At 37.7% G+C, this 20,166-nt stretch overlaps 1 protein-coding gene across 1 annotated transcript in view; it reads left to right on the forward strand.

The window, feature by feature from the left end:
* Window positions 1-16,516: 16,516 nt before the first annotated feature.
* The window catches only part of SLC28A3 (solute carrier family 28 member 3), a 38,103-nt gene continuing 34,453 nt past the window's right edge, over window positions 16,517-20,166 (forward strand). The window contains exon 1 of the mRNA XM_058823970.1: window positions 16,517-16,576. Coding sequence (XP_058679953.1) covers window positions 16,520-16,576 — 57 coding nt within the window. The 5' untranslated portion in view covers window positions 16,517-16,519. The remainder of the gene's footprint in view (window positions 16,577-20,166) is intronic.

The raw sequence follows: 20,166 nt of genomic DNA on the forward strand, positions 1-20,166 counted from the left end.
AGCAAAATACATTAAAACCACTTTGTGAGGGGAAGGTAAACATATTATTTTGGTAGGTTTATCATAGTACTGCAGCTTTTTTGATCCATATACGATACTGCACATCAAAACAATATCTCATGGAATCACAGTTTGAGAGAAGCGTTTTCCAACCAGAAGCTTTTTTTTGGTTTGGTATTTTGGGTTTTTTCTTACTTATTTTAGGAGAATTCATGCCTCCTAGATTTTGAAGAGATCCCCTTACATGGAAGCAAAGGGAATTTCATAGAAAAAAAAGGGGAGAGGTGATCCCTGTGTGTCAATGAAGGTATGGAATCCATAGGAAAGATTTGGGTACCATTTATAGGAAATTCCTACAAATCGTAGAAAAACTTGCAACAGCCTTGTTCATATGAAATATTGCCTTATTTCTTAGGTAAGCCCATGATAATTAAACATGTTGAAATCACTGGGACCAGAGTCACAATGATCAGAGTTAGAAAAATCTCATAATGCGGTAATGGGCCACAGTCTCACACAAGGAAATTTTTGCACATTGCTTTGATTTTTATATTCTATAGACTTAATATTCTAAAAGCTTTCTCCTGAAGTTCAAGCCAAGAGCAAATTCTATTGCTAATGTCTTTATGAGTTTCATTGTTGATTGCATATACAAGTAATGCAGTGATTGAGCACTGCTTCAAGAATTTTTGAAATTACACTGTGATGATCAAACATTTCAACACTTCTATTATCAATATTATAATGCTGTATGGGGCAGATGACTGTACAGAAGACTTAGACTTACCTTAAATATTATTTGTCCCAACTGCTATCATTATATTAAAATATCAGCTGAGGATGAGTCTAAATCAAAGCAATCAAGCCTATTGCTCTTGATGTAGAATGGAAACAAAACCCTGATTAGAATTTTGAATGATCACTGTAAAGTTAGAAAAATGTCTAGGATGAACAACTCTTGAACTACGCATGGTTTAAAATCCGGGCCAAGTTTCAGATCAATATTTTATCTCAACATTTAGACCAGACATTTAGACCATTTCAACAATATTGCAGCTCCTTTAACATCTAAGATTAAGGAAACTGATAAAACTAAATTAATCAGACTACTAAAGTGAAGTCAAGTGAATTCTGTATATGGAGAAAAGCCCTGCCCTTGTCATTTGTATAGATGCGCTGATGAACAGGTGAGTGGGTGGTTGCAAGAACACAAGTCTTCTCTGCTCATCCAAACCAGTTTTTAATTGACAAGGGAGACAAAGCTTTCTGCTTTCTGGCTGCTGGTTTTGGTCCTCTGTGCAAATTCTAAAGCTAAAAAAAAACCCCAAGCCAAAACCAAAACCCAAAACTAGAACCCAGTGCACATTTCAAAACCTCCAAAACTCATAGCATCACCACCACCACCACCACCACCACCACTACTAATAATTAAAAAAAATAATCACAAAAAACCAAACAAACCACTCACAAAAATTTGCCATCCAAAATCAACCCTATAATTTTAAATCTGTAGATTATTAGATTTTTTTCTGTTTGTAAAACTGGGAAAACAAAGAACTAGTTCAGGACTGATATTTGCACTGCAAATATTCTAGCCTCTATTCTCTGAATTGTTTCTGTTTGCACTGGTTTTTTTTTTGGTTTTTTGTTCTATTGTTTGGGCAATGTGCGCTCAATTATTTATTTCTATTATTATTTCTGTATTTCCTAGAGGCACTAAGAGAATCTGGTTTGAGTAAATTAAGTTATCCAAGACATTTAAAAACGTACAGCCATTTTTTATGAGTTGGTTTTGCACTTTTAGTTTAAATTACTGGGAGATGCATACAGTGGACATCTTTTCAAATGAAGTCATTATCCTGTGTGTACTCAAGAAGATAATGGGACACTCCCTCAAGAAGATAATGGGACAGTCCCTCCAAAAATCCCTTTTACCATAAAATTGCAATGAATTTTTTCTGTTTGGATAACGCAACAAATAGTATTACATACTCTGGAGCACCATCTGCACCTGACTAATTCTTTATTCACTAGAGCAATGACTTTTTTTTCCTCGGTGAGCAGCTTTGTATCTTCTATGATTTGGAGTCTTAAGGAGGGTGGGGGCATCAGAGCTGGGGGGAGAGTTCCTGTTTTACTAGAAAGTGGAGAAGCTGACTAAATTGAAAAAAGGACTGTATTTCACAAAAATATTCCTGTCACCCACAGCAAATACATTACAAACCAATCTCAGTTTTTACAGCTCATTTTTGGAATGCATCAGTACCTTGGAATGCACAGTTCAGGACCTGCAACAACCCAGCTTTTACCCATGAAACCCAGGGCAACAGAGGCTTGGCTATATAGACCCACTTGGGAGGAGAGCAAGAAAAGATTACATGAGACACCAGGGTATAAATATATAATGGCTCTTAATAAATTATGTGGGTTTGTCTCACAATGGCCATAGTCATTACAGTTCCAGTATGAAGCAATAATCCACTCTCTAGAAGTGGTGCCTTGGGAGACAACAGCAACCACTGTTTCTGTGTTGTCGTTCTAGTATCCCCAATATTGACCTGTCTATGGAAAACAGTTGGCCAGGAGTTTCCATGGGAAATAGATTTTCACATAATTTTTTTAACTGTACTTTGTGAAAACTGTACTCAGTTTTCACAGAGTACAGTTTAAAAAAATACTGTATAATAACTGTAAAAACTAATATTATTCTTCATTAACAGAGTTCAACAAAACAGGCATATCCTCTCTGGACTAACAGCTAGCTCAGGGAAAGCACTAGAATCACCATGGGCTGCAGTTGCAGGATGGTATCATGTTCCTACCTCTCCAGAGCTGGAGAGAGCCGCAACTGTACATTTCAGAACATCTAGCTTCTCCCTGGGAGTCCTGGAGCCAAGTTGAGAACGTGGATTCCCAAAGGAAATCATAAAAGAACTCTACAACGATACCCTAAATAAATTATTTGAATCACTGCTAACTAAGGGTCCTCAAATTCTTCATCCCACTGAAAATGCTAGAAAATTTATTTACTTTTTCCAGAGAGAAGAGAATATTTTTTGAAATTTTCATGGAGGGGAATTTCAGTTGCCAGAGTGTTCTGCGCAAGATTACTCAGTGCATTGCTGTCCTCCTAAATCCAGCAATTGCTAGTCATTCCTTTGGGAAATGAAAAAGGGGCCAAAGCCCTCCTCTCTCTCCAAACACACACACACACACACACACACACACACACACACACACACACACACACACAAACACACACAAACACACACACAAACACACACACAAACACACACACACACACACACACACACACAAACACACACACACACACACACTCACATATCTTAATACCTTCTGGAGCCATAGTGATTTCAGTAAATGTTTTCAATGGGCCCTGTAACTTTTGAATTCTGATTAGATCAACTCCCAGCTCCCAGCAGTACTGCTTCACTTAGCATAAATTATTTATTTATTACCAAGGATTTCAAGGGGATGAGGAATAATTCAGCATGATAAAAACAACAACTACCAGAAGGAGAATGAACTTCCCATGTTGTAGGAGGGGAAAATTTCTGTTCATTGCTATTCAAATGAAAGCATATGGAAGGTTGACTTGACTGGACATGAAAATCCCCCAGCCTCATCACTAAAATTATTAATAAGTGGATCAGGTTTGCAAAAGCAAGCAATAACAAATATATACTGCTTTATATCAACTAAAGACCTCTCTTAGCATTTGAGGGAGACTGAGTTGTTTTCTAAACCGATTTTTTTAAAATCTTGATGTCATTTGTTAGGAGAAAAATCCAGCATTTTAAGCATTGTGAAGAAAGCCATAATGTAACATGAATTTATTGCATATTGTAAAAACTATCTCATGAGACCAACAGATTCAGTCCTCTGAAATAAGCAGGAAAAGCAGAACTGAAACTGGGAGTAGGGGGACCTTAAAATATATTTTCATTCTAATTAACTGTAAAAAGTTGATTGCATTAAGGAAAGAAAATATCTACCCAGAATGCTTCATTGCTCAGTTTTACCGGGGCATCAGAATGCAGCTTTTACTAGTGGCATTGCTTTACTCTGCTCTTCATATGAACAAAAACAAACAAACAGACAAAACCAAAACAAAACTGAAACACAAGGATTTACACAAATTTTATTTTATAATATGGTAGGTTTGATGCAAGTTTCAGAGCATAGAAGGGGTCAAAATTAGGTATTGGTATATATGTGCTAAGGTGGTTTCTGCATTCCTGCACACCGTAGCCCTTGTATTGAGCCAAGGTGCACTTGCCAACTCCCCCTAGATGGTTTCTTGATACCTTTCTGCCTCTGCCATTTCTATGCAGCATTAGCAGGGGATTGGTTTGGTCATCTGTACAGGCTAGACACTCTCAGATAATTGCTTCCCAAAGTATCAGCAGGAAGCTGTGTAGGAGGCTGCTCATTACACCTGGGGACTGCTCTCACCTTCTCACCTGTTCAGATATGAATGCAAGCATTCATATCATTCGTGTCTACAGCACCTGCAAGTTGACAAGTACTTCAGCCACTGCAGACTAATTGTAGTCCCTTGAAGACAATAATTATTAGAGGCTAATGCTGTCAACAATCCTATCTTCACCTTAAATCAATAGAAACCAGATCAACTTTATTAGCTGTACTGTGATAGATTTCAAATCTGTTTACATAACTTTTGTCCTGAGATCGAACAGTCAGGGTCAGTGAGAGCTCCCAAGGCAGAAAGTCAACAATAACTAGGAAAATGAAATAGTTAAAGGAAAATAGTTTTTGACAGCCGTGGCATTAGCACTGAAGAGACTAAATCATATTTATTGTCCTTCCACTCCTCTTCTGTGACTCCCTTCCATCCTGCACCCCCTTTCCAAAATGCCTACAACTCTCCGGAGATTGCATTAAAGAGAGCTAATGGAGGTACCGATGGAAGAACCCAGAGCAAATACTGCCATCAAGTGTCCAACAGACCTGTTAACAGTGCAGACTCTTCCATCTACGTTTGCTCATGGAGATGAGGGTGTTAACTCACAGCAGACATTGGTGGTGGATATTCAGATACAAATTCTCTCTGGTAAAAAGTCAAATGGTTAACAAATCTGATGGTACACGTCAATGGAAACCTATTCTCCTGGGGACAACAGAGATACATTAGAGTCCAGAAAGTGTAGCCAGGATGGCAAATCATTCTCCCCGTGTCTGGGCTTCTGTAGCTGTACAGTGTATTCTATTTCCTGGAATGCCTCAAAATTGAATTTAAGTGTTTTCTCTTGGTTCAGAACTTAGGTGTGCTATCAAGATCTTCAGCAGAAAGTGCACTTGAGCATGTGGGATCACTGCTGCCACCCTCATGGGCTGCCATTAATGTGGGTGTCCTAGTCAATGCACTGACCACAGTGCAACAACGCCCTACAACATCCAAAACGATCTCCCAGCCCAAAAGACACCCCCAGGGCACTGTTCACCCAAAGTCAGGAACCAGCTCCTGGGCCTTATCCCTTCTTCCCTCCTATTTACTTGGGAGGTCACATCACACTGCCTGCCTGGCTCTCTGACTGTCTGGCAACAAACTTTTTTCCCCTCTTTATCTTTTGATCTTACTGCTCAATTGCAACAAAATCTAACTGAATGTATGTAGTTTTTGAAAATTGGTGATTTCCAGTGATAAAGAGAAACACTAGCTGAGTTTTATTAATCTTGTGAGATGGCTGATTCATAAAAATGGCAGGGAACACATGCTTTCTCATTAAAAATATTTATACTTCAATTTTTCACTGTTTATCATTTTAAGCAGGTAATGTACAAAGAGTTCTTTGCATTCATCAAAAAAAGTGTTTCCTCCGATTATGTTAATTTCCACTGTGTAACTTACTATATGAACGATGTAAATAAAAGCTTTGAGGGAATTGTGTTCAAGCAATATTATTCGACAATAATCAGTCCAAAATGCAGGAGCCAGAAAGTTTTCTGGTTAAACTGTCTTTAGAGAGGCTTGAAGGAGACTGATGGTGAACAGAAATTGTGCAGCTTCTTAAAGCTTAGGAAGAACCAGGCAGAGTCTAGGAAGTTGAAAGGAAGAGAAAGAGATTAAAGAAATTGTGACATTAAAGGATTAGGAAAGCCACCTGAATTTATCAGGAATTTACAACAAATAAAGCTATAGATTAAAGCAAAACATGACTATATGGAGCAACCAAGGTAAAAACATAGAAGAGATTAATTAGAATACATAGCTTCAATATTACATGTGGCATAAAGGTGAAGACTGAAAGCCTGAATATGACATAGGAAGATAATCAGATAATCAATGTCTCTAAATGGAATCCAAGACTCTTAACAAGAATATAATTTTATAGGCAGCAGTGGGTTAATTATTCTGTGTGTATTCACTATCTGTATGATAGTAATTAGTACTACTGGCCATAGTTGAGCTTTGGGATCCTTATATTGACAAAGAGAGGAAATCCTTACTTAGGAAGGCTAGATATAAACAAGATAGGAGTGATTAAATATAAGTGGTGAAAAAAGGAAGATTACAGTTAATCCAAGTAGTATAGATACCACAGCAAAACAAAAGGTGGGATTTCAATGTCACTGGAGGATGTGGGCAGGGACCTGGCTGTTCCTGTGTCTCTATGAAGGATCTGGGACCAAGGATGACCTCTATTTGTGAGCTCTCACAAGCAGCAGGGGAATCTAGCACTCTCTTTCGAGTCAAACTTTGACTCTTGGCAGGAAAACAAATATGAATGTACACTAAAGATTGCACGTGTCAATATGCATGGACCAGATACTTTTTCATTATTTCGTCAGGGAATCAGTGTATACATATGAATCATGAGAAATAAGGAGAATAATGCTTGCATTCACTATTCAGACCTGAAAGACACCTCAAAAGACCAGTGCTTGCTAACACTGTCACTTTAGAATAAACAGACTTCCTGCTCTGACAGTTTCTGGTGTGTGGCCTATCTGGTGAACCTCACATATATTGTATTTCTACTACCAAGAAATGTTACTCCTCTGCTTAAAATTACATAATTTATTAGAGCTTGTTTCCCCTTTCCAAGAAAGAAAGGGGTCAGGAAGTGCACCTAGCCTTTCATAGTTCTGCACATCAATCACTACGAGGACTGTAATATGATTCCCACACAGTGTGGTATGGTGCTGCCTAACAATCTTATATACAGCTAGTGCAAGACAACTCTGCAAGGCAATTTGCTTCCAGTGGAGTTTCCGAATATACTTTAAAGCACTTAAGTGTAATGCTTTGTAAAATGAATAATCCATCACAAATAATTAGAGCTGTCCTTAGAGGACTTGGCTAGTCAGGAACAGATGTGTTGTGTTTATCTTACTGGTTAAGCATGGCCTGAAGAGTCAGTTTTTCTGAGAGAGGGTCTGACTTGGATGGTAGTTAGCAGTTCCAGAGGGTGTCAATGGGACAGCCTGTTTAATGTGAAAGAAATCCACAAAGAAGGCAAGATTCGAAAAAGAAGTAGCAAGTACTTTTTCAGTGGTTAAAGGGACTTGTGACAAGCTGTTTACTTTTTTTCTCCATGTGGTATTCACTATTGAACCGGCAATTGCTAGTTTTCTGCAACACAATATTTTTCTCTCATTATGCTCTGCACCCGGTTCCATAATTAACTAGAACATCTTGCCCTCAGGTTGCAATTCCTTCCTGCTTTTAAACTAATTATGTACTTTTTAGTCCAATGGTAAACAAATTATTTTCCCCTTCGCTACTTTTAAGCTAGGTTTGACTCTTCATACATTCTGAATATGCCTGATTCACTCTACTATGTTGTGTTTGGATACTCAACAGAGGTTTGGAAATGGATCCTGAAGGATTAGAATTTCACTTTCTTCATGGTACACTCTCACTTCTTAAAAAGGTCCCATTTATCCACCAGTAACATTCAAGGATCTCATAGACCTGTACAGGACAAAACACATGAAATTTAAAGACGTGGAGAAATTGCAACCTGCATGAGGTCTGCCAAAATTCAAAGGAACTATATGGGAAATAAGAAGACTAAAGGGAACAGAATCTTCTGTGTAGAAGCTTTGTGCATATGTATCACCAAATTTCTGAAGTGTTTTTAGTTCACGCTAGATAAACAAGCTAGTGTCATCAATCTTTGGATCTAGGTCACACAAATCTGCTAGACAGCACTCTGTTGTTGAAAAATCTGGAAGAAAAATGACACTAGTGATAGGGTGAAATGAGATAGATTACTTTTTTCTGTCAGCAACATAATGAAAAATGTCTTTAGGATATGCTGTGTCGGTTTCATGAACAGATTACTCTATAAAGCAGTATTTTTTAAAAGACTCAAAAGGTCATTAGGTCAGGAAATATTTAGATGAAAGTGTACTAATGAACCAGCAGTACATACAGCCTGCAGTACAGAAACATTATAATAAGCTTTGGAGGTTTTTTTTTTTATGCACAGGCAAACCAGAGCTGCAAAAATGAGACTGCAAATCCAGATTTCCCACTAACAGATTAGTTTCACAAACACAGGATCCACTGGTGAAAGGAAGAATAATTCACAGTACTGGCTGTCCAAATCCACTTATGCCCTGTTAAGCCCTTTGCGTTGACAGACAAGATGTAGTTTTGTGTCTCTTGAACCTTAAATTAATATCCCAGATTTCTTAGTTAGGAGTGGGAGATTAGAACACATGTTCTTAGGCATAATTCCAGGCTGGCTGTCTTGCAAGACGAGTTTGACTGTTTCCAAGATAAGCCAAACAGTGCAGGGGGTGGGTGAAACGGTCCTGCTGGGATGACACAGGGCACAAACACCTCCAGACTTCAATAGTCAGTAGATTTCAGCTGGAAGAACTGGTCTGGGAAGCTCTGCTGTGACGCTGGGGCAACCCAGAGATTTCCATATTGTTCTCTAAGCCGGGTCCTGCCTGAAAGCAATCAGGATGATAACAGTTTATCTGTGTTAACAGCAGTATGTCAAGAGTGCTGTTTAGCCACTGTTGACCTCTTCTCATAACACTTCTCAGCTGCTACAAAGGCTTGAACTTCTAAGTATCCATTAACAATTCAAAAGATCATTTTAAATTGTGCTTCTCCCTCCCCTGGAGGCAGCAATTTTGAAAAATGCAGTGGAGTTCAAACCCAGTGCACATATTGTCCTTAGATGGTGTAGTATTTCAGAACCCTGGAATATATTTTCTATTCTGAAGCATATTTTACTCTGACTTCTGCATCTGGTCAATAAATTCAAAATACACAGATAGAAAAAATATAAAAAGGGTGTTTAATTATATTTAAGTATTTCAACTAACCAACTTCTTAATATTCAAAGGGAAGAATTCTTTCTTGTAAAAGGTTTTAATGCTTCTATTCCTTTCAAATTGCATTCAGCACTCAAGAAATGACCTTTAATAGAATCATGCTGGGTGTTCCCATTGCATCAAGCAGAGAGATGCTGTATCATCTCTAGTGCACCTAGGGAACCAGTATGAGGGAGAGATTTAGTACAGTAACTTAGAATTCAACCTCATTTTTCTTCAAGACTTTATTCTCCATGCTGGTCTCATTTTGGAAGATTTGCTCTTGCTGTAGACCTCTGGAATATTAGATCAAAACCTCAGTGTGTGCTTGCACCACTTTCAAGTCATCCACTCCACCAGAATTTATGTATGTAATTAAAGTAGTATTGTTTAGTGGAACTGTATGAGTATTTGCCATTCTCTCAGAGGAAGTATCAGCATCACACAAGCAAAAAAAAAAACAAAAAAAAACAAAAACCAAAATAAAACTCAACCAAAGCAAACAGACAAACAAAAAGTAAAAGTTAGTGAGTAAGAAATTTGCTCAAAAAGATTTTGTATTGTATAGCATTGCATGTCCTTGGCTAGGCCTTGTTACCTGTCCTATATAAAAAGTACTTCTAGTACTAGTACACCAAATTAAAGCTACTCAGACTAGCAGGTATCCTCTACCTCCCATGACGCTTTTGTGTTCTTAAGGAGCCCCTGACGCTAGAGGTGCTGTAAATTAGAGCATAACCCTTAGCTCTGTTATTCCAAAAATAGAAACTTGCTGAACTGACAGTGTGACGAGGTGATGATTTTTAATAAAGGAAAAATAGGGCCATTTGCTGGCAGTTAAGACAGTCTTACAGAGACTTCAAGGTTAAATCTCTCATCAATGCTGCTGTTTTTCAAATCTAAGCAACCTGGACTGCAGTTGAAGGTACACTGCTGTATAAAAATTCTCTAACTCACTTCGATGGTTCCAGCTCTATAAACTGTGCCGGTCGCCATTTTGACAGCAGTGAATCTTTTTTGTCTGCATAATGAGTGTCTCCATAGAGAACCACACTGAGCACTGTATATTCACAGTAAATTACCTTGGATCCAATAACAATGAGCGATTTATCATTAAATGTAAGGAAAGTGAGTACAGAATTTTTTTACTCTCTCTTCATTCCCCAGCCAGTGATGGTTCCCACTGCCTGATTTAAGCTTCTACTTATGATCATCCTCTTGTAGTTCCAAGCTCCAGAAACCCTATTAAATGTGCAAAGAAAGCAATAATCACACAGAAGAATAAGTTTTGTGTTATGAATATAGCTTTTCTTGTAAACAGACATGTAAACACTTTCAGAACTTTTGCTAGGTTTTTTTGTTTTCTGATCTATGGCTGTCCTCTTTTTACTCCTTTTTAAATTCTTTATCATAAGGAAAATGTTAATTTGTGCTGCTAAAGCTTAAAAATTGATACTACATTTGCGCTTATTCTGCATGGCAGGATAACTACTTACATAGAAAACAGTTCAAGAAGTAGGTAAGTAGCATTGTTTGGATTATAACAGTAACAAACAAATACACAACAGGTACTGAAGAAAAAAACAAACCACCAACTTCTCAGATTCTTACTTCATTTTTAAACAAGTAGTAATAGTTTATGCTGTTTTATACGAAATTGTTTTGTTTTAGGAACACTCTCAGACCTGTATGCACATTCACAGACCAAGTGCTAGTTACAAAAATTATTTCCTGTGATCTTTTGCACTGATAATGTAATGCTTTCATGGAGAACCAAATCTCTCAAACAGGACCCTCAGCCACTATGAAGATGGTGCAGGACTCCCCATTGCAAGCATTGCAATGGCATCTTCACTGGATCAGATCAGACTCCTGAACTGTGTAATTGAGAAATTTTTACAAGCCTAGTGATCCTGCTAGATTCTAGTCCTGTAAGCAGGATAAGTACCCTAATACGGGCACAATAAATTCCTATGGGCTAATTTTAAGTACCTACAAAACATAATTATCTTGGCAGTGGACAAAAGATTTTATTATTCCTACATATGCTGGAACAGTTTCTAGTCGTTATTCAAATTTTCTTATCTATGCACATTTTGGCCCAGAGGAGCTCCCAGATTACTCAGTTCCTCCACCTAGGATATCCATTGACACCTTTCAGTGTGCAGGTAGCGCCTGTAAACGTGTCTCAGCCTCATATGGAGGCTGCCAGAATAACGCTCTGGGAATCCAGCACCTGGGGAGATCCAGTGTCAACTAGGCAGTTGCTTTGAGACAAAGCAAGCTAGGAACTTGGTGAAGCAATTTGTCACAAACGAGTCCACTCTCTCACCCGCACAGAAACAAGCTGGGAAGTTCCCGCGAAGCACTACAGGTACACCCAGAGGCACATCTTTGTATACGCAGTCCTTGCAAATGCCACCTACACTACCCCTAGAATCACAGAAAGAATTTTAATTTCTTCCTTATATAACGATTATAAATTGATTTCCTGATGGCGTTGGTCATACCTGCCTTTGCAGGAAGTGCAACAAGTGATTGTACCTGTAATTCATTTTGCTCCTCAGAGGTCTAGTTTTCAAAACAGGAGTGATTGGTTGTCTTGTTGACTCACTGTAGCATTTCATCCCACTGGGATGGAAATTTTGCAGAAAGGTAAATTTATTATAAAGTAAAAATAAACACCTGCCTAGGATTCCTTTTTTTTTTTTTTTTTAACTTTACACAGGTATTTGGCACAAGGTCAAACACAATAGCCCTCAAAGCCCTTGACTTTCCTCTGAGAAGTCTTTCCTCCCAAATTCATTGCTTTTGTTAAACATGCACCTCTTTTGCAGTGCTTTCGTTCTGTGAAGGGGCAGCTTTAGTTCAGCTGAGAAGTATGCAAATGCTTCATTTCTACTGTCACAGAAAAACGAGGAAGTTAAAAAACCCAAGAGAAACCAGGAAGAAAGTAAGTCTGCTCAAATTCATACTGATTTCAAAAGATCTCAGAGGGGAGCTGCAAGACAGAGTAAGAGCTGGAGATTTACTGGGCCAGAGTTTATGACAAGTAAGAATCAAAAACTGAACTCAGAGCAGAGCCTGGGAGAAATGGAGGCAGCACCCGGCCACTCAGCCTCGTTTACAGTCATTTTGTACAAACAAAACGATTTTTAAAAATGGAGATGCAGGGGTTTGTGTCCACATCTCATCGAACTTGGCACCATTTTGATTTTTTTAAACTGTTTTTATTTTATTAAGAGCTTTTCACTGTCTGCTTTTCCCTTAAAAATGTAAGAACAGTAGCTGAGAAAATGGAGGGGAATGCCCTTTTCATAAAAACAAGTTCCAAAGTCACACTCTCCAAGAAAAGTTTGTGTTGAGGGACAATTTTACCCACATAAAAAAATTGTGTTTCCTGTCCCCAAGAGAGTAGTTTCTTCCCTTCACCCTTTATTCTCAAGATGATGTGGAGGTTGTAGTTTATCTTTGACACTGGTATGATAATATTTCTAAAAATTCAATAAGCCGTACTGCAAGCACCTGAAGCTTGTAGGTTATAGACATCAACAAAAAAAAAAGTTTTTGGCCCAAGTTTTTTCAAATATGGAAGGCACCTTTTTCACTCAGAGAAGTCAGAAGAGGGATAAGCAGGACTGGCTAGATAAATAGCAAAATGTAACTACTTGCCAACAATTTGTCAATGGTAACCATGGTCTTTTTCATTCACCTTTCCTCTGAGGTGCAGTTTACTCAGGGCATATATGAAAAATTGGGATTTGATTATCTCAATACTTTTGAAATTTTTAACTGAAATGTTCTTGAAATCACAGCTGAGTAATATTAACAAAACTATACATAATGAATATGATCAATTAAGAATGTAAAAATTTTGAATTTTTGAACTTTGCAAGTTCTAACTATGAAAAAATGTGCAGCAACGAAAAAAACCCAGCATGAATTTTCTTTTTTAGATACCTTACTCATTTCTTCATAGTCCTGCTCATCTTCCCTATGCACCTAGCAAATTATTAAGAATCCCGTTGCTATATATTTGCCTGCTGTGTGTACAGTAAGCTGTGCTGTTGGTCAATATTTTTATATTACCCAAAAAACCTTTCTGGCTTTCACCAGTTTGTGTGCCAATTTCAGAGCAAATTGAGCATTGTGCTCTTACTTGAAGAACAAAGAGGTTCTGAATGCTTTACCATGTGACTAGGGTTTCATGGCGGAATCATATAGCAGCGGTAAGGTTTCATTTGCTAGCAAAATATTTTATTTACTTGACACAGTATTCCATATCTTTGCCACTCAGACCTCTAAGCAAAAAGCTCAGCTGAAAACCTCTCCTACTAACAAGATTTCTTGTTTCCTTCACCTGCATTAGAATACAAGGAAAAACATTCTGAGGGTGTGATAGCATTATTCTCCCTTAAAAATTTTCCAGGGAAGGAGAGAAACCACCTTTCCCATGTTTTGAGGAAAGGATTCAAGAAAATAGCTTGTTATATTCAAAGATTTTTTTAAAAACATTAATTACAAAAGTTCATTCATTTTCTACATTTTCTACATTTGGTCATAGGTATGATGAAGTAACAGTAGTTTGCTGTGTCAGCTCTACATAATATTGTAAAAATACCCAACACATTAACATTAAATTTTCTTTAGTCTGTATATGAGAAGTAGTTTCTGCTTTTCCAGATTGTTGTTTTAATACAATAGAATGCTTTTCTTCCCTAATTTCTCAGGCCTGCCAACTGAAAAAGCAGCATTCTTTCAATAAATTCATAAACTTCTACCATTAAAAATGGAAGTGAGAAGCACCCAGGAAAATTATTCCTTCAAATGAAAATAAACTTCCTCCATGTATTTTTCACATTAGGAAAAATATAAATCTCATATATATATGTGAAATTCAGTGAGACAACTAGGCCTTTTGATTGGTCTTCCTCTAAATAAGACAAAGAGATTCCAGAGTTTATGCAGAAATAGTGGGATGGAACATGAAGTTGCTTATCACTGTTCTTTGGAAACAACACTAAGATTATTGTAATTTTTTTTTTCTCTGCTATTTGTCTGTAGAATTTTGGCAATTCATATTTGTTTCAGCCTAGCAACTAATCCATTCTTGTAAAAGCACACTAAAAATTAAGAATGTGTCTTTAATGCTTTCTTGCAGCCAAAAGAATCACATAAGAGGAAAACAGATGACCAGGTTGGTTATCAGTTGAAATGGTGACATGCAATATTCCTCAGACACGTAACATATCTTGATATATAAAAATCCATATCTTCAAGTAAGTATTTAAACTAACCAGGAACAGGAAGGGTTTAATGTAAATCAAACATTAAATATAATTCTGACTGATCATGTAAAAAAATATCAGTGAGTTATCTAATTTTCTTTAAATGCATGGTCCTCTGTCCACCAAAATATAACAATATTTCATAGTTTTTATAGTGAGTTCAGGATTTTTCTTGGAGGTGTAGGTATTTTTGTTTTAAATATGCTGTGAATTTTCTAACATAAAATAAAATTCAAAGGAGGAAACCATGCTGAAATTATCGAATCAGTGTCATTCTGAGATTTTTTTTAAATGAGAAAAACTGTTTTAAAAATTATCTAATGGGTTATCTAATGGGGACAAGGAACTGTCTTGTAATAGTTAGGATGGTAGAACTTTCTTCCATCCATGCAAATGTAGATGACAGATTTTAAGATTGCATAGACTGGATTTGAAAATTATTAATTTCATTGTTTCCTCTACCTTCTTGTGGTAAAAGCATGTTCAAACTTGGAGGGGGGGGGGTGAGAGAAGGAAAAAAGGAAGGGAAAAAGCAGCTGAGGTATGCAGAAATCAGCAGGCAATTGTATAAAAACTTGTTAAAGATATTTGCAGTTATTTCTTGCTGAAGATTATTGTGCAGAAAGAAGTAATTAGTCAAAAAATGTCCTCTACTCACAGGGCAAATACAATTAACAATAAACAAGTTGATTTCAAAACCTGGGTCTCCAAAAATATTCTGAACACTGCAAGCCTAAAAATCATTAAAAGCTATGCACTCCTGGCCAAAAAAAACCCAGCTAGTCCTCCCTTTTGAGCAATAGTTATAGTATTCAGAAAGCACATATTGCCAACAGTATGATTTATAATACTGTAAAACAGTTGGAAGATTACTCAGAAAGATGCATCATCTTATTTTTCATGTAATTGTTCATTATTTTGAATGATATATTCAATCATGCCAATCCATTCTGGTTTTTTACGTAAAACAGGGCACAGTTTTTTGCTTTTCACAAGGTGAGACATAACTCATGACATTTTCCATCTGCATGTAAAAAGTTCTGAATGTAGGCAGCTAATGAATTCATAAATATACTTTGCTGTATTTCCAAGAAACAGAACACTGTCATTTTTGCTGTTCTTAATGGCAAAATTTTTATCCACACAAATCCTGTCTGACATTGGTGTCTGTAATAGTGCTAGTGTTTTCAGGACTTACACAGAACAAGCTGTATACACAAAGTCCATAGTCAACAAAAAACATGGGTAAGAGGTCCAATTGATAGTTTTAAGAACACCTATTTTCAATACTGCAAATAGCAAGCCTGAAAAGTATAATAAATACTCTTCAGTTAAAGGGGAGTAATCTGTGGACAGATAATCAAAAGACTCTGTGCAATGAAATACAAGATGCCAACTGAGCATGGCTTTACCAGACTTGTCAGAGTTTTGAGTGTTATTCACATTCTCGTTTTTTTCTCCTGCTAGGTGAAGTCCCCAGCTACTATGAAAAATAAAGGTACCATAATGTCACAAAAATAATGGCTTGAGAGAACCTGTTAAAAAAGGACAAAAATTTGTTGGCCTCTCAAAATCTGTATATGGACGTTTTCATCCCACACAAGTGAGGAAAGACAGAAGTCATATAAGTACACACATTTGCCTGTGTAAACTATGTTTTTTGGGCTGCAGGTGTCCTCCATTCTTGTGTCTGAAGGCCGTTTTCCAGGCCGGCCAAAAGGGGCTGCGCTAGCAGAGCGAGAAGGTGGAGCTAAGTGGGAGTAAGGGTAACCTGAGAACGCCTCCAGCTAACTTGACTTTAAGTAGTACCGGTCCTGTGGATGGATTAACCAGGTCCTGGCTGATTCTGTCCTGTGCTGCAAGTAGCTTCCAGTATTCCAACGTTCACCCAAAAACTCCATACCAGGCACATGGAGCTGACGGAGACCAACCGTGATCACCCAGGAGTACACAATTTGGCCTTCCAGGTAAGTTTGGTTTCCTTTGCTTTCTGGGGAAGAGGAAGGAGTTAAAATCATTGAGCAATGTTGAATTCAAACCCCGAACAAAGAAGAAGCATTTTCTGCCCTCTGCCTGCAGGTATTTTACAACATTCTACGTGCTGATACCCTGCCAAAGTACTCGGCTTTTGTGAAAAAAAAAGCTGAGCGCAATTGACTTATTCAAGAATACGCTCTCCTCAGTGGTGTACAGCTAGCTTTGAAAAGTGTCCTGACTTGGTGACATTACATAGGCTGGTGGATCTCTCAGCTGGCTCCCGTCTGCTCTATCAATTGCTGATTTTTTCTGAGGATAGGTCATTTACAATTCTGTTGAAGAGAAGGTCAGCATTATGCAGCAGACGCATAACTCATCAAAGCAATGTATTTCAATAATATGAGAAAAATTATAAAGTAATAATGTAACATAGTGGGGCATAACATTCTTCCATGCATAAAGTATTCACAATTGTCTTCTGCTCTCGAGAAGAGCACAAAGAGAAGGAGCCCACCCAGATGATTTTTGCATTTTCTAGGAATAAAGTAGTATTAACAGGCGTTTAAAAAACGCAGATTTCATAAGCGGAAGCACAAGCCCCCGCAAACAAACAAACACCACCAAAAAAAAAAAAAAAAGCCAACAAAAAACCACCAAAGGTATTTATTTATTGTTTCCTGGTGGCCAGCATCCCTGTGCTTTCACTGGAATTAGAGCAGACACAAACAAAAACTTGCGAACCCGCAGCCGGGCTGGCTCTCTGTACTTTTTGCTGAAAGTAGAATAAGTCGGGGAGAGACAGTGGCTGTGAAATACTCTGAAGAAGGCTATATGAACAAAGCAGCTCCTTGCTCTCCTTTGCAGTCTCCGATCCTTACGCTGCTCCTGATCTCAGCTAGCAGGAAGTGTGTTGCTGATGTGGGTATCTGCCGGCGCTATCCAAATAACACGGAAGGGGCTTTGCAGATGTTAAGCATGTGAACTATTACATAACATCACCGACATTCAGCTGCTCTGTATATTTATTCATTGCGTATTCGGACAGAGAAGCCTGTCAGGGAATATTTACAGAATGTAGGCAAGAGAATTAACTCTTAAAACATGATAGCCCAGGGTTAGGCCTTTCTCCTGAGTAATCAGAGTGCTCTCAACTCATCTGTGCTTCGGAGCAGATGGATAAGAAATTTGAACTTGAGTCTCCCTCAGTTCAAGTGAGCGAGATAAGAGGTGTTTTCACACGAAATAAGTGACTAAACTAGTGTCGTCCGCTTCCTAAATCTGTACTTACAAACTCAAAAAGGAGAAGTCCCTAGCTGCAAAAGCTCGGTGTTGAACTCTCTTAAATGGCATAAGCTGAAAATCACCTTTTTCCTCAGAGATCTGTGTAGCACAGTATAGTGATCCGGGTTAACCCTCTGCCTTACGCAGCTAGCTTACCTGGACCATTTTTATTTACTTCTACAATGTCTTATCTCTGTTTAAATATGTAAGTCACTCCCTAGAAAAAATAAGACACAGAAGGAAATAGGTAAAGTTCTGTATATAAACAAATCACAGTAAAAGCCACTGTGAACTACCTAAAAGCTGAACAGTCTCATCATGTCCCACTATTTCTTGTGTTTAAGCTTTCCTTGCACAAAGAGTGAACATTTAATTCCTCCGAAATAAATAGGTCTTTATATATTAAGCCATGAGTATCTTACCTAAACCACAAAATAAAAAAGTGTTCTGGAAAAGGTTTAATTTAAACAATTTTAAGTATCTGTGTAGGTACCATTTTAAGTATCCATAGGTACCTTCAGATACACCTGAACCACTTAATGATTAATGCACATAGGGATAAAGTAACAGACAAGTAAATCCGAGTTAGACCATTTGTAAAGTAGACCAAGTTAGTAAAACAGCTCTGAATGCAATACAAAGCAGCTCAAAGCTAAAAAATGATCGATAAAGGATCACATATCAGACCTTTATTAAGTCAAGAATGAGAAGCACTGTTCTTTCTGTTGAAAAGGGATGCTTAAGGGATGAAGAACTTGTAATATAGAGTAGTCTGCTTTTTGATTTGCACAAATGGTCAAAAAGCGATAACTATGAGCTCTTCTCAAAATCTCAGTTGCTATTGATATGTAAACACACACATTCATTTGTACTGTGGTAGGATTTTCACTGCATCACCATTTTCAATGGTAGTGTGGTACACCCTCATTTAACAAATGTTAACTTTCAGACAGGATTGCATCCATGCAGCATGAAGTTACATTAATACCATTAATTGCATTTTTTAAAATGCCTGGTTCTGCAAAATACCAGCTACTTCTTTTGTGCACTATGCAGTTTCCACTTGAGCATAATGTTGAAATTGCAGGTCCTGCATTGTTACTTTGTGATAATGCCAGTACCTGGGAGACTCAGAAGCAACTTTCCTCCTTATTAATGGCTCAAAATTATATCAGAAGACAACAGACGATAAATCCCAAACGTACACCTCTGCAGTTTCCCTCTTTGTCCCTCTCTTTTTGATATTAGGAATATCTCAATTACCCACAACCATCTTGGTGTAATACAATGGGTGAGCTTTTTCTATGCATTTTAAGAAGATACATAGCTTTCTTTACCCATACTGCCAGTTTTACTTACCATGTTCCTACCCTTCAGCAATAAAGTATTTAACTTAATAAAATCCAGTGCAGTTGTTAAGACCTACATGCTAAAGTTGCCTGCTCTGGATGCTGCCTCATAGGTACAATCTATAGATTGCTGCACTGTTTATAATTCAGATTGTTAATTTTTTTACATCTTAAAAATGTTGTGTAATTTCAGGAACTTAGATCAATCATTATCCTCAATTCAGAAAATTGTTCCTGCTAAGCATCTATGTACCAGCGTAACAGATTGTGTATCTATAGCTACAATAATGTCCTACATAATGTGTGGAAATGCTGCTGTGTCTCTTGCCTTCAAGGTGGTTCAGTCAACCTCTCATACATGGCACTGGCTGGCTGGAGGACCACTACACGTGCCCACAGCTTCCTGCTCCAAAACTGTATCACTAATAATAACCCTAAAACTGAGATTGCACTTACCTAGCTTGTCTTTAGCCCTCATTAAAGAGGCAAAACTTTTATCTAATCAGTTCTGATGATTCAGATCTCTGATAACATAAAACATCAAGGCACACTTACTCCATAAAGAATTATAAAAGATGCATCCTAAAAAGGAACAGTTGGTGGGATGAATAAACTGCCCTACAGTTAAAAGCAACACAGAGGGAAACATAAATACAGGGCAAAGGGAAGATAACAGCTAATAAATATTTATTGTTCACTGGCCTCCTATCCCTAGTGCATTAAACAGCTGTACCTGTTTCTGTATAAGGTACAGAAACACTCTTAAGAAGTTGACTTGGCACTCTTTAAGAAGTTGACTTGAGGAAGGAGCCCTTTTAATATTCCGTCCTTTGCTCACAGTGCATAGGACATTTGTATTGCCATAAGGCGTGCATCCATTTCATTCAAACAAGCTTAAAGCATATCCTAAAAAGTACAATTTCTGTTTATTCCTATTTTTCACCGTTTCC

This window comes from Ammospiza caudacuta, chromosome Z (assembly GCF_027887145.1).
Source record: "Ammospiza caudacuta isolate bAmmCau1 chromosome Z, bAmmCau1.pri, whole genome shotgun sequence".
NCBI lineage: Eukaryota > Metazoa > Chordata > Aves > Passeriformes > Passerellidae > Ammospiza > Ammospiza caudacuta.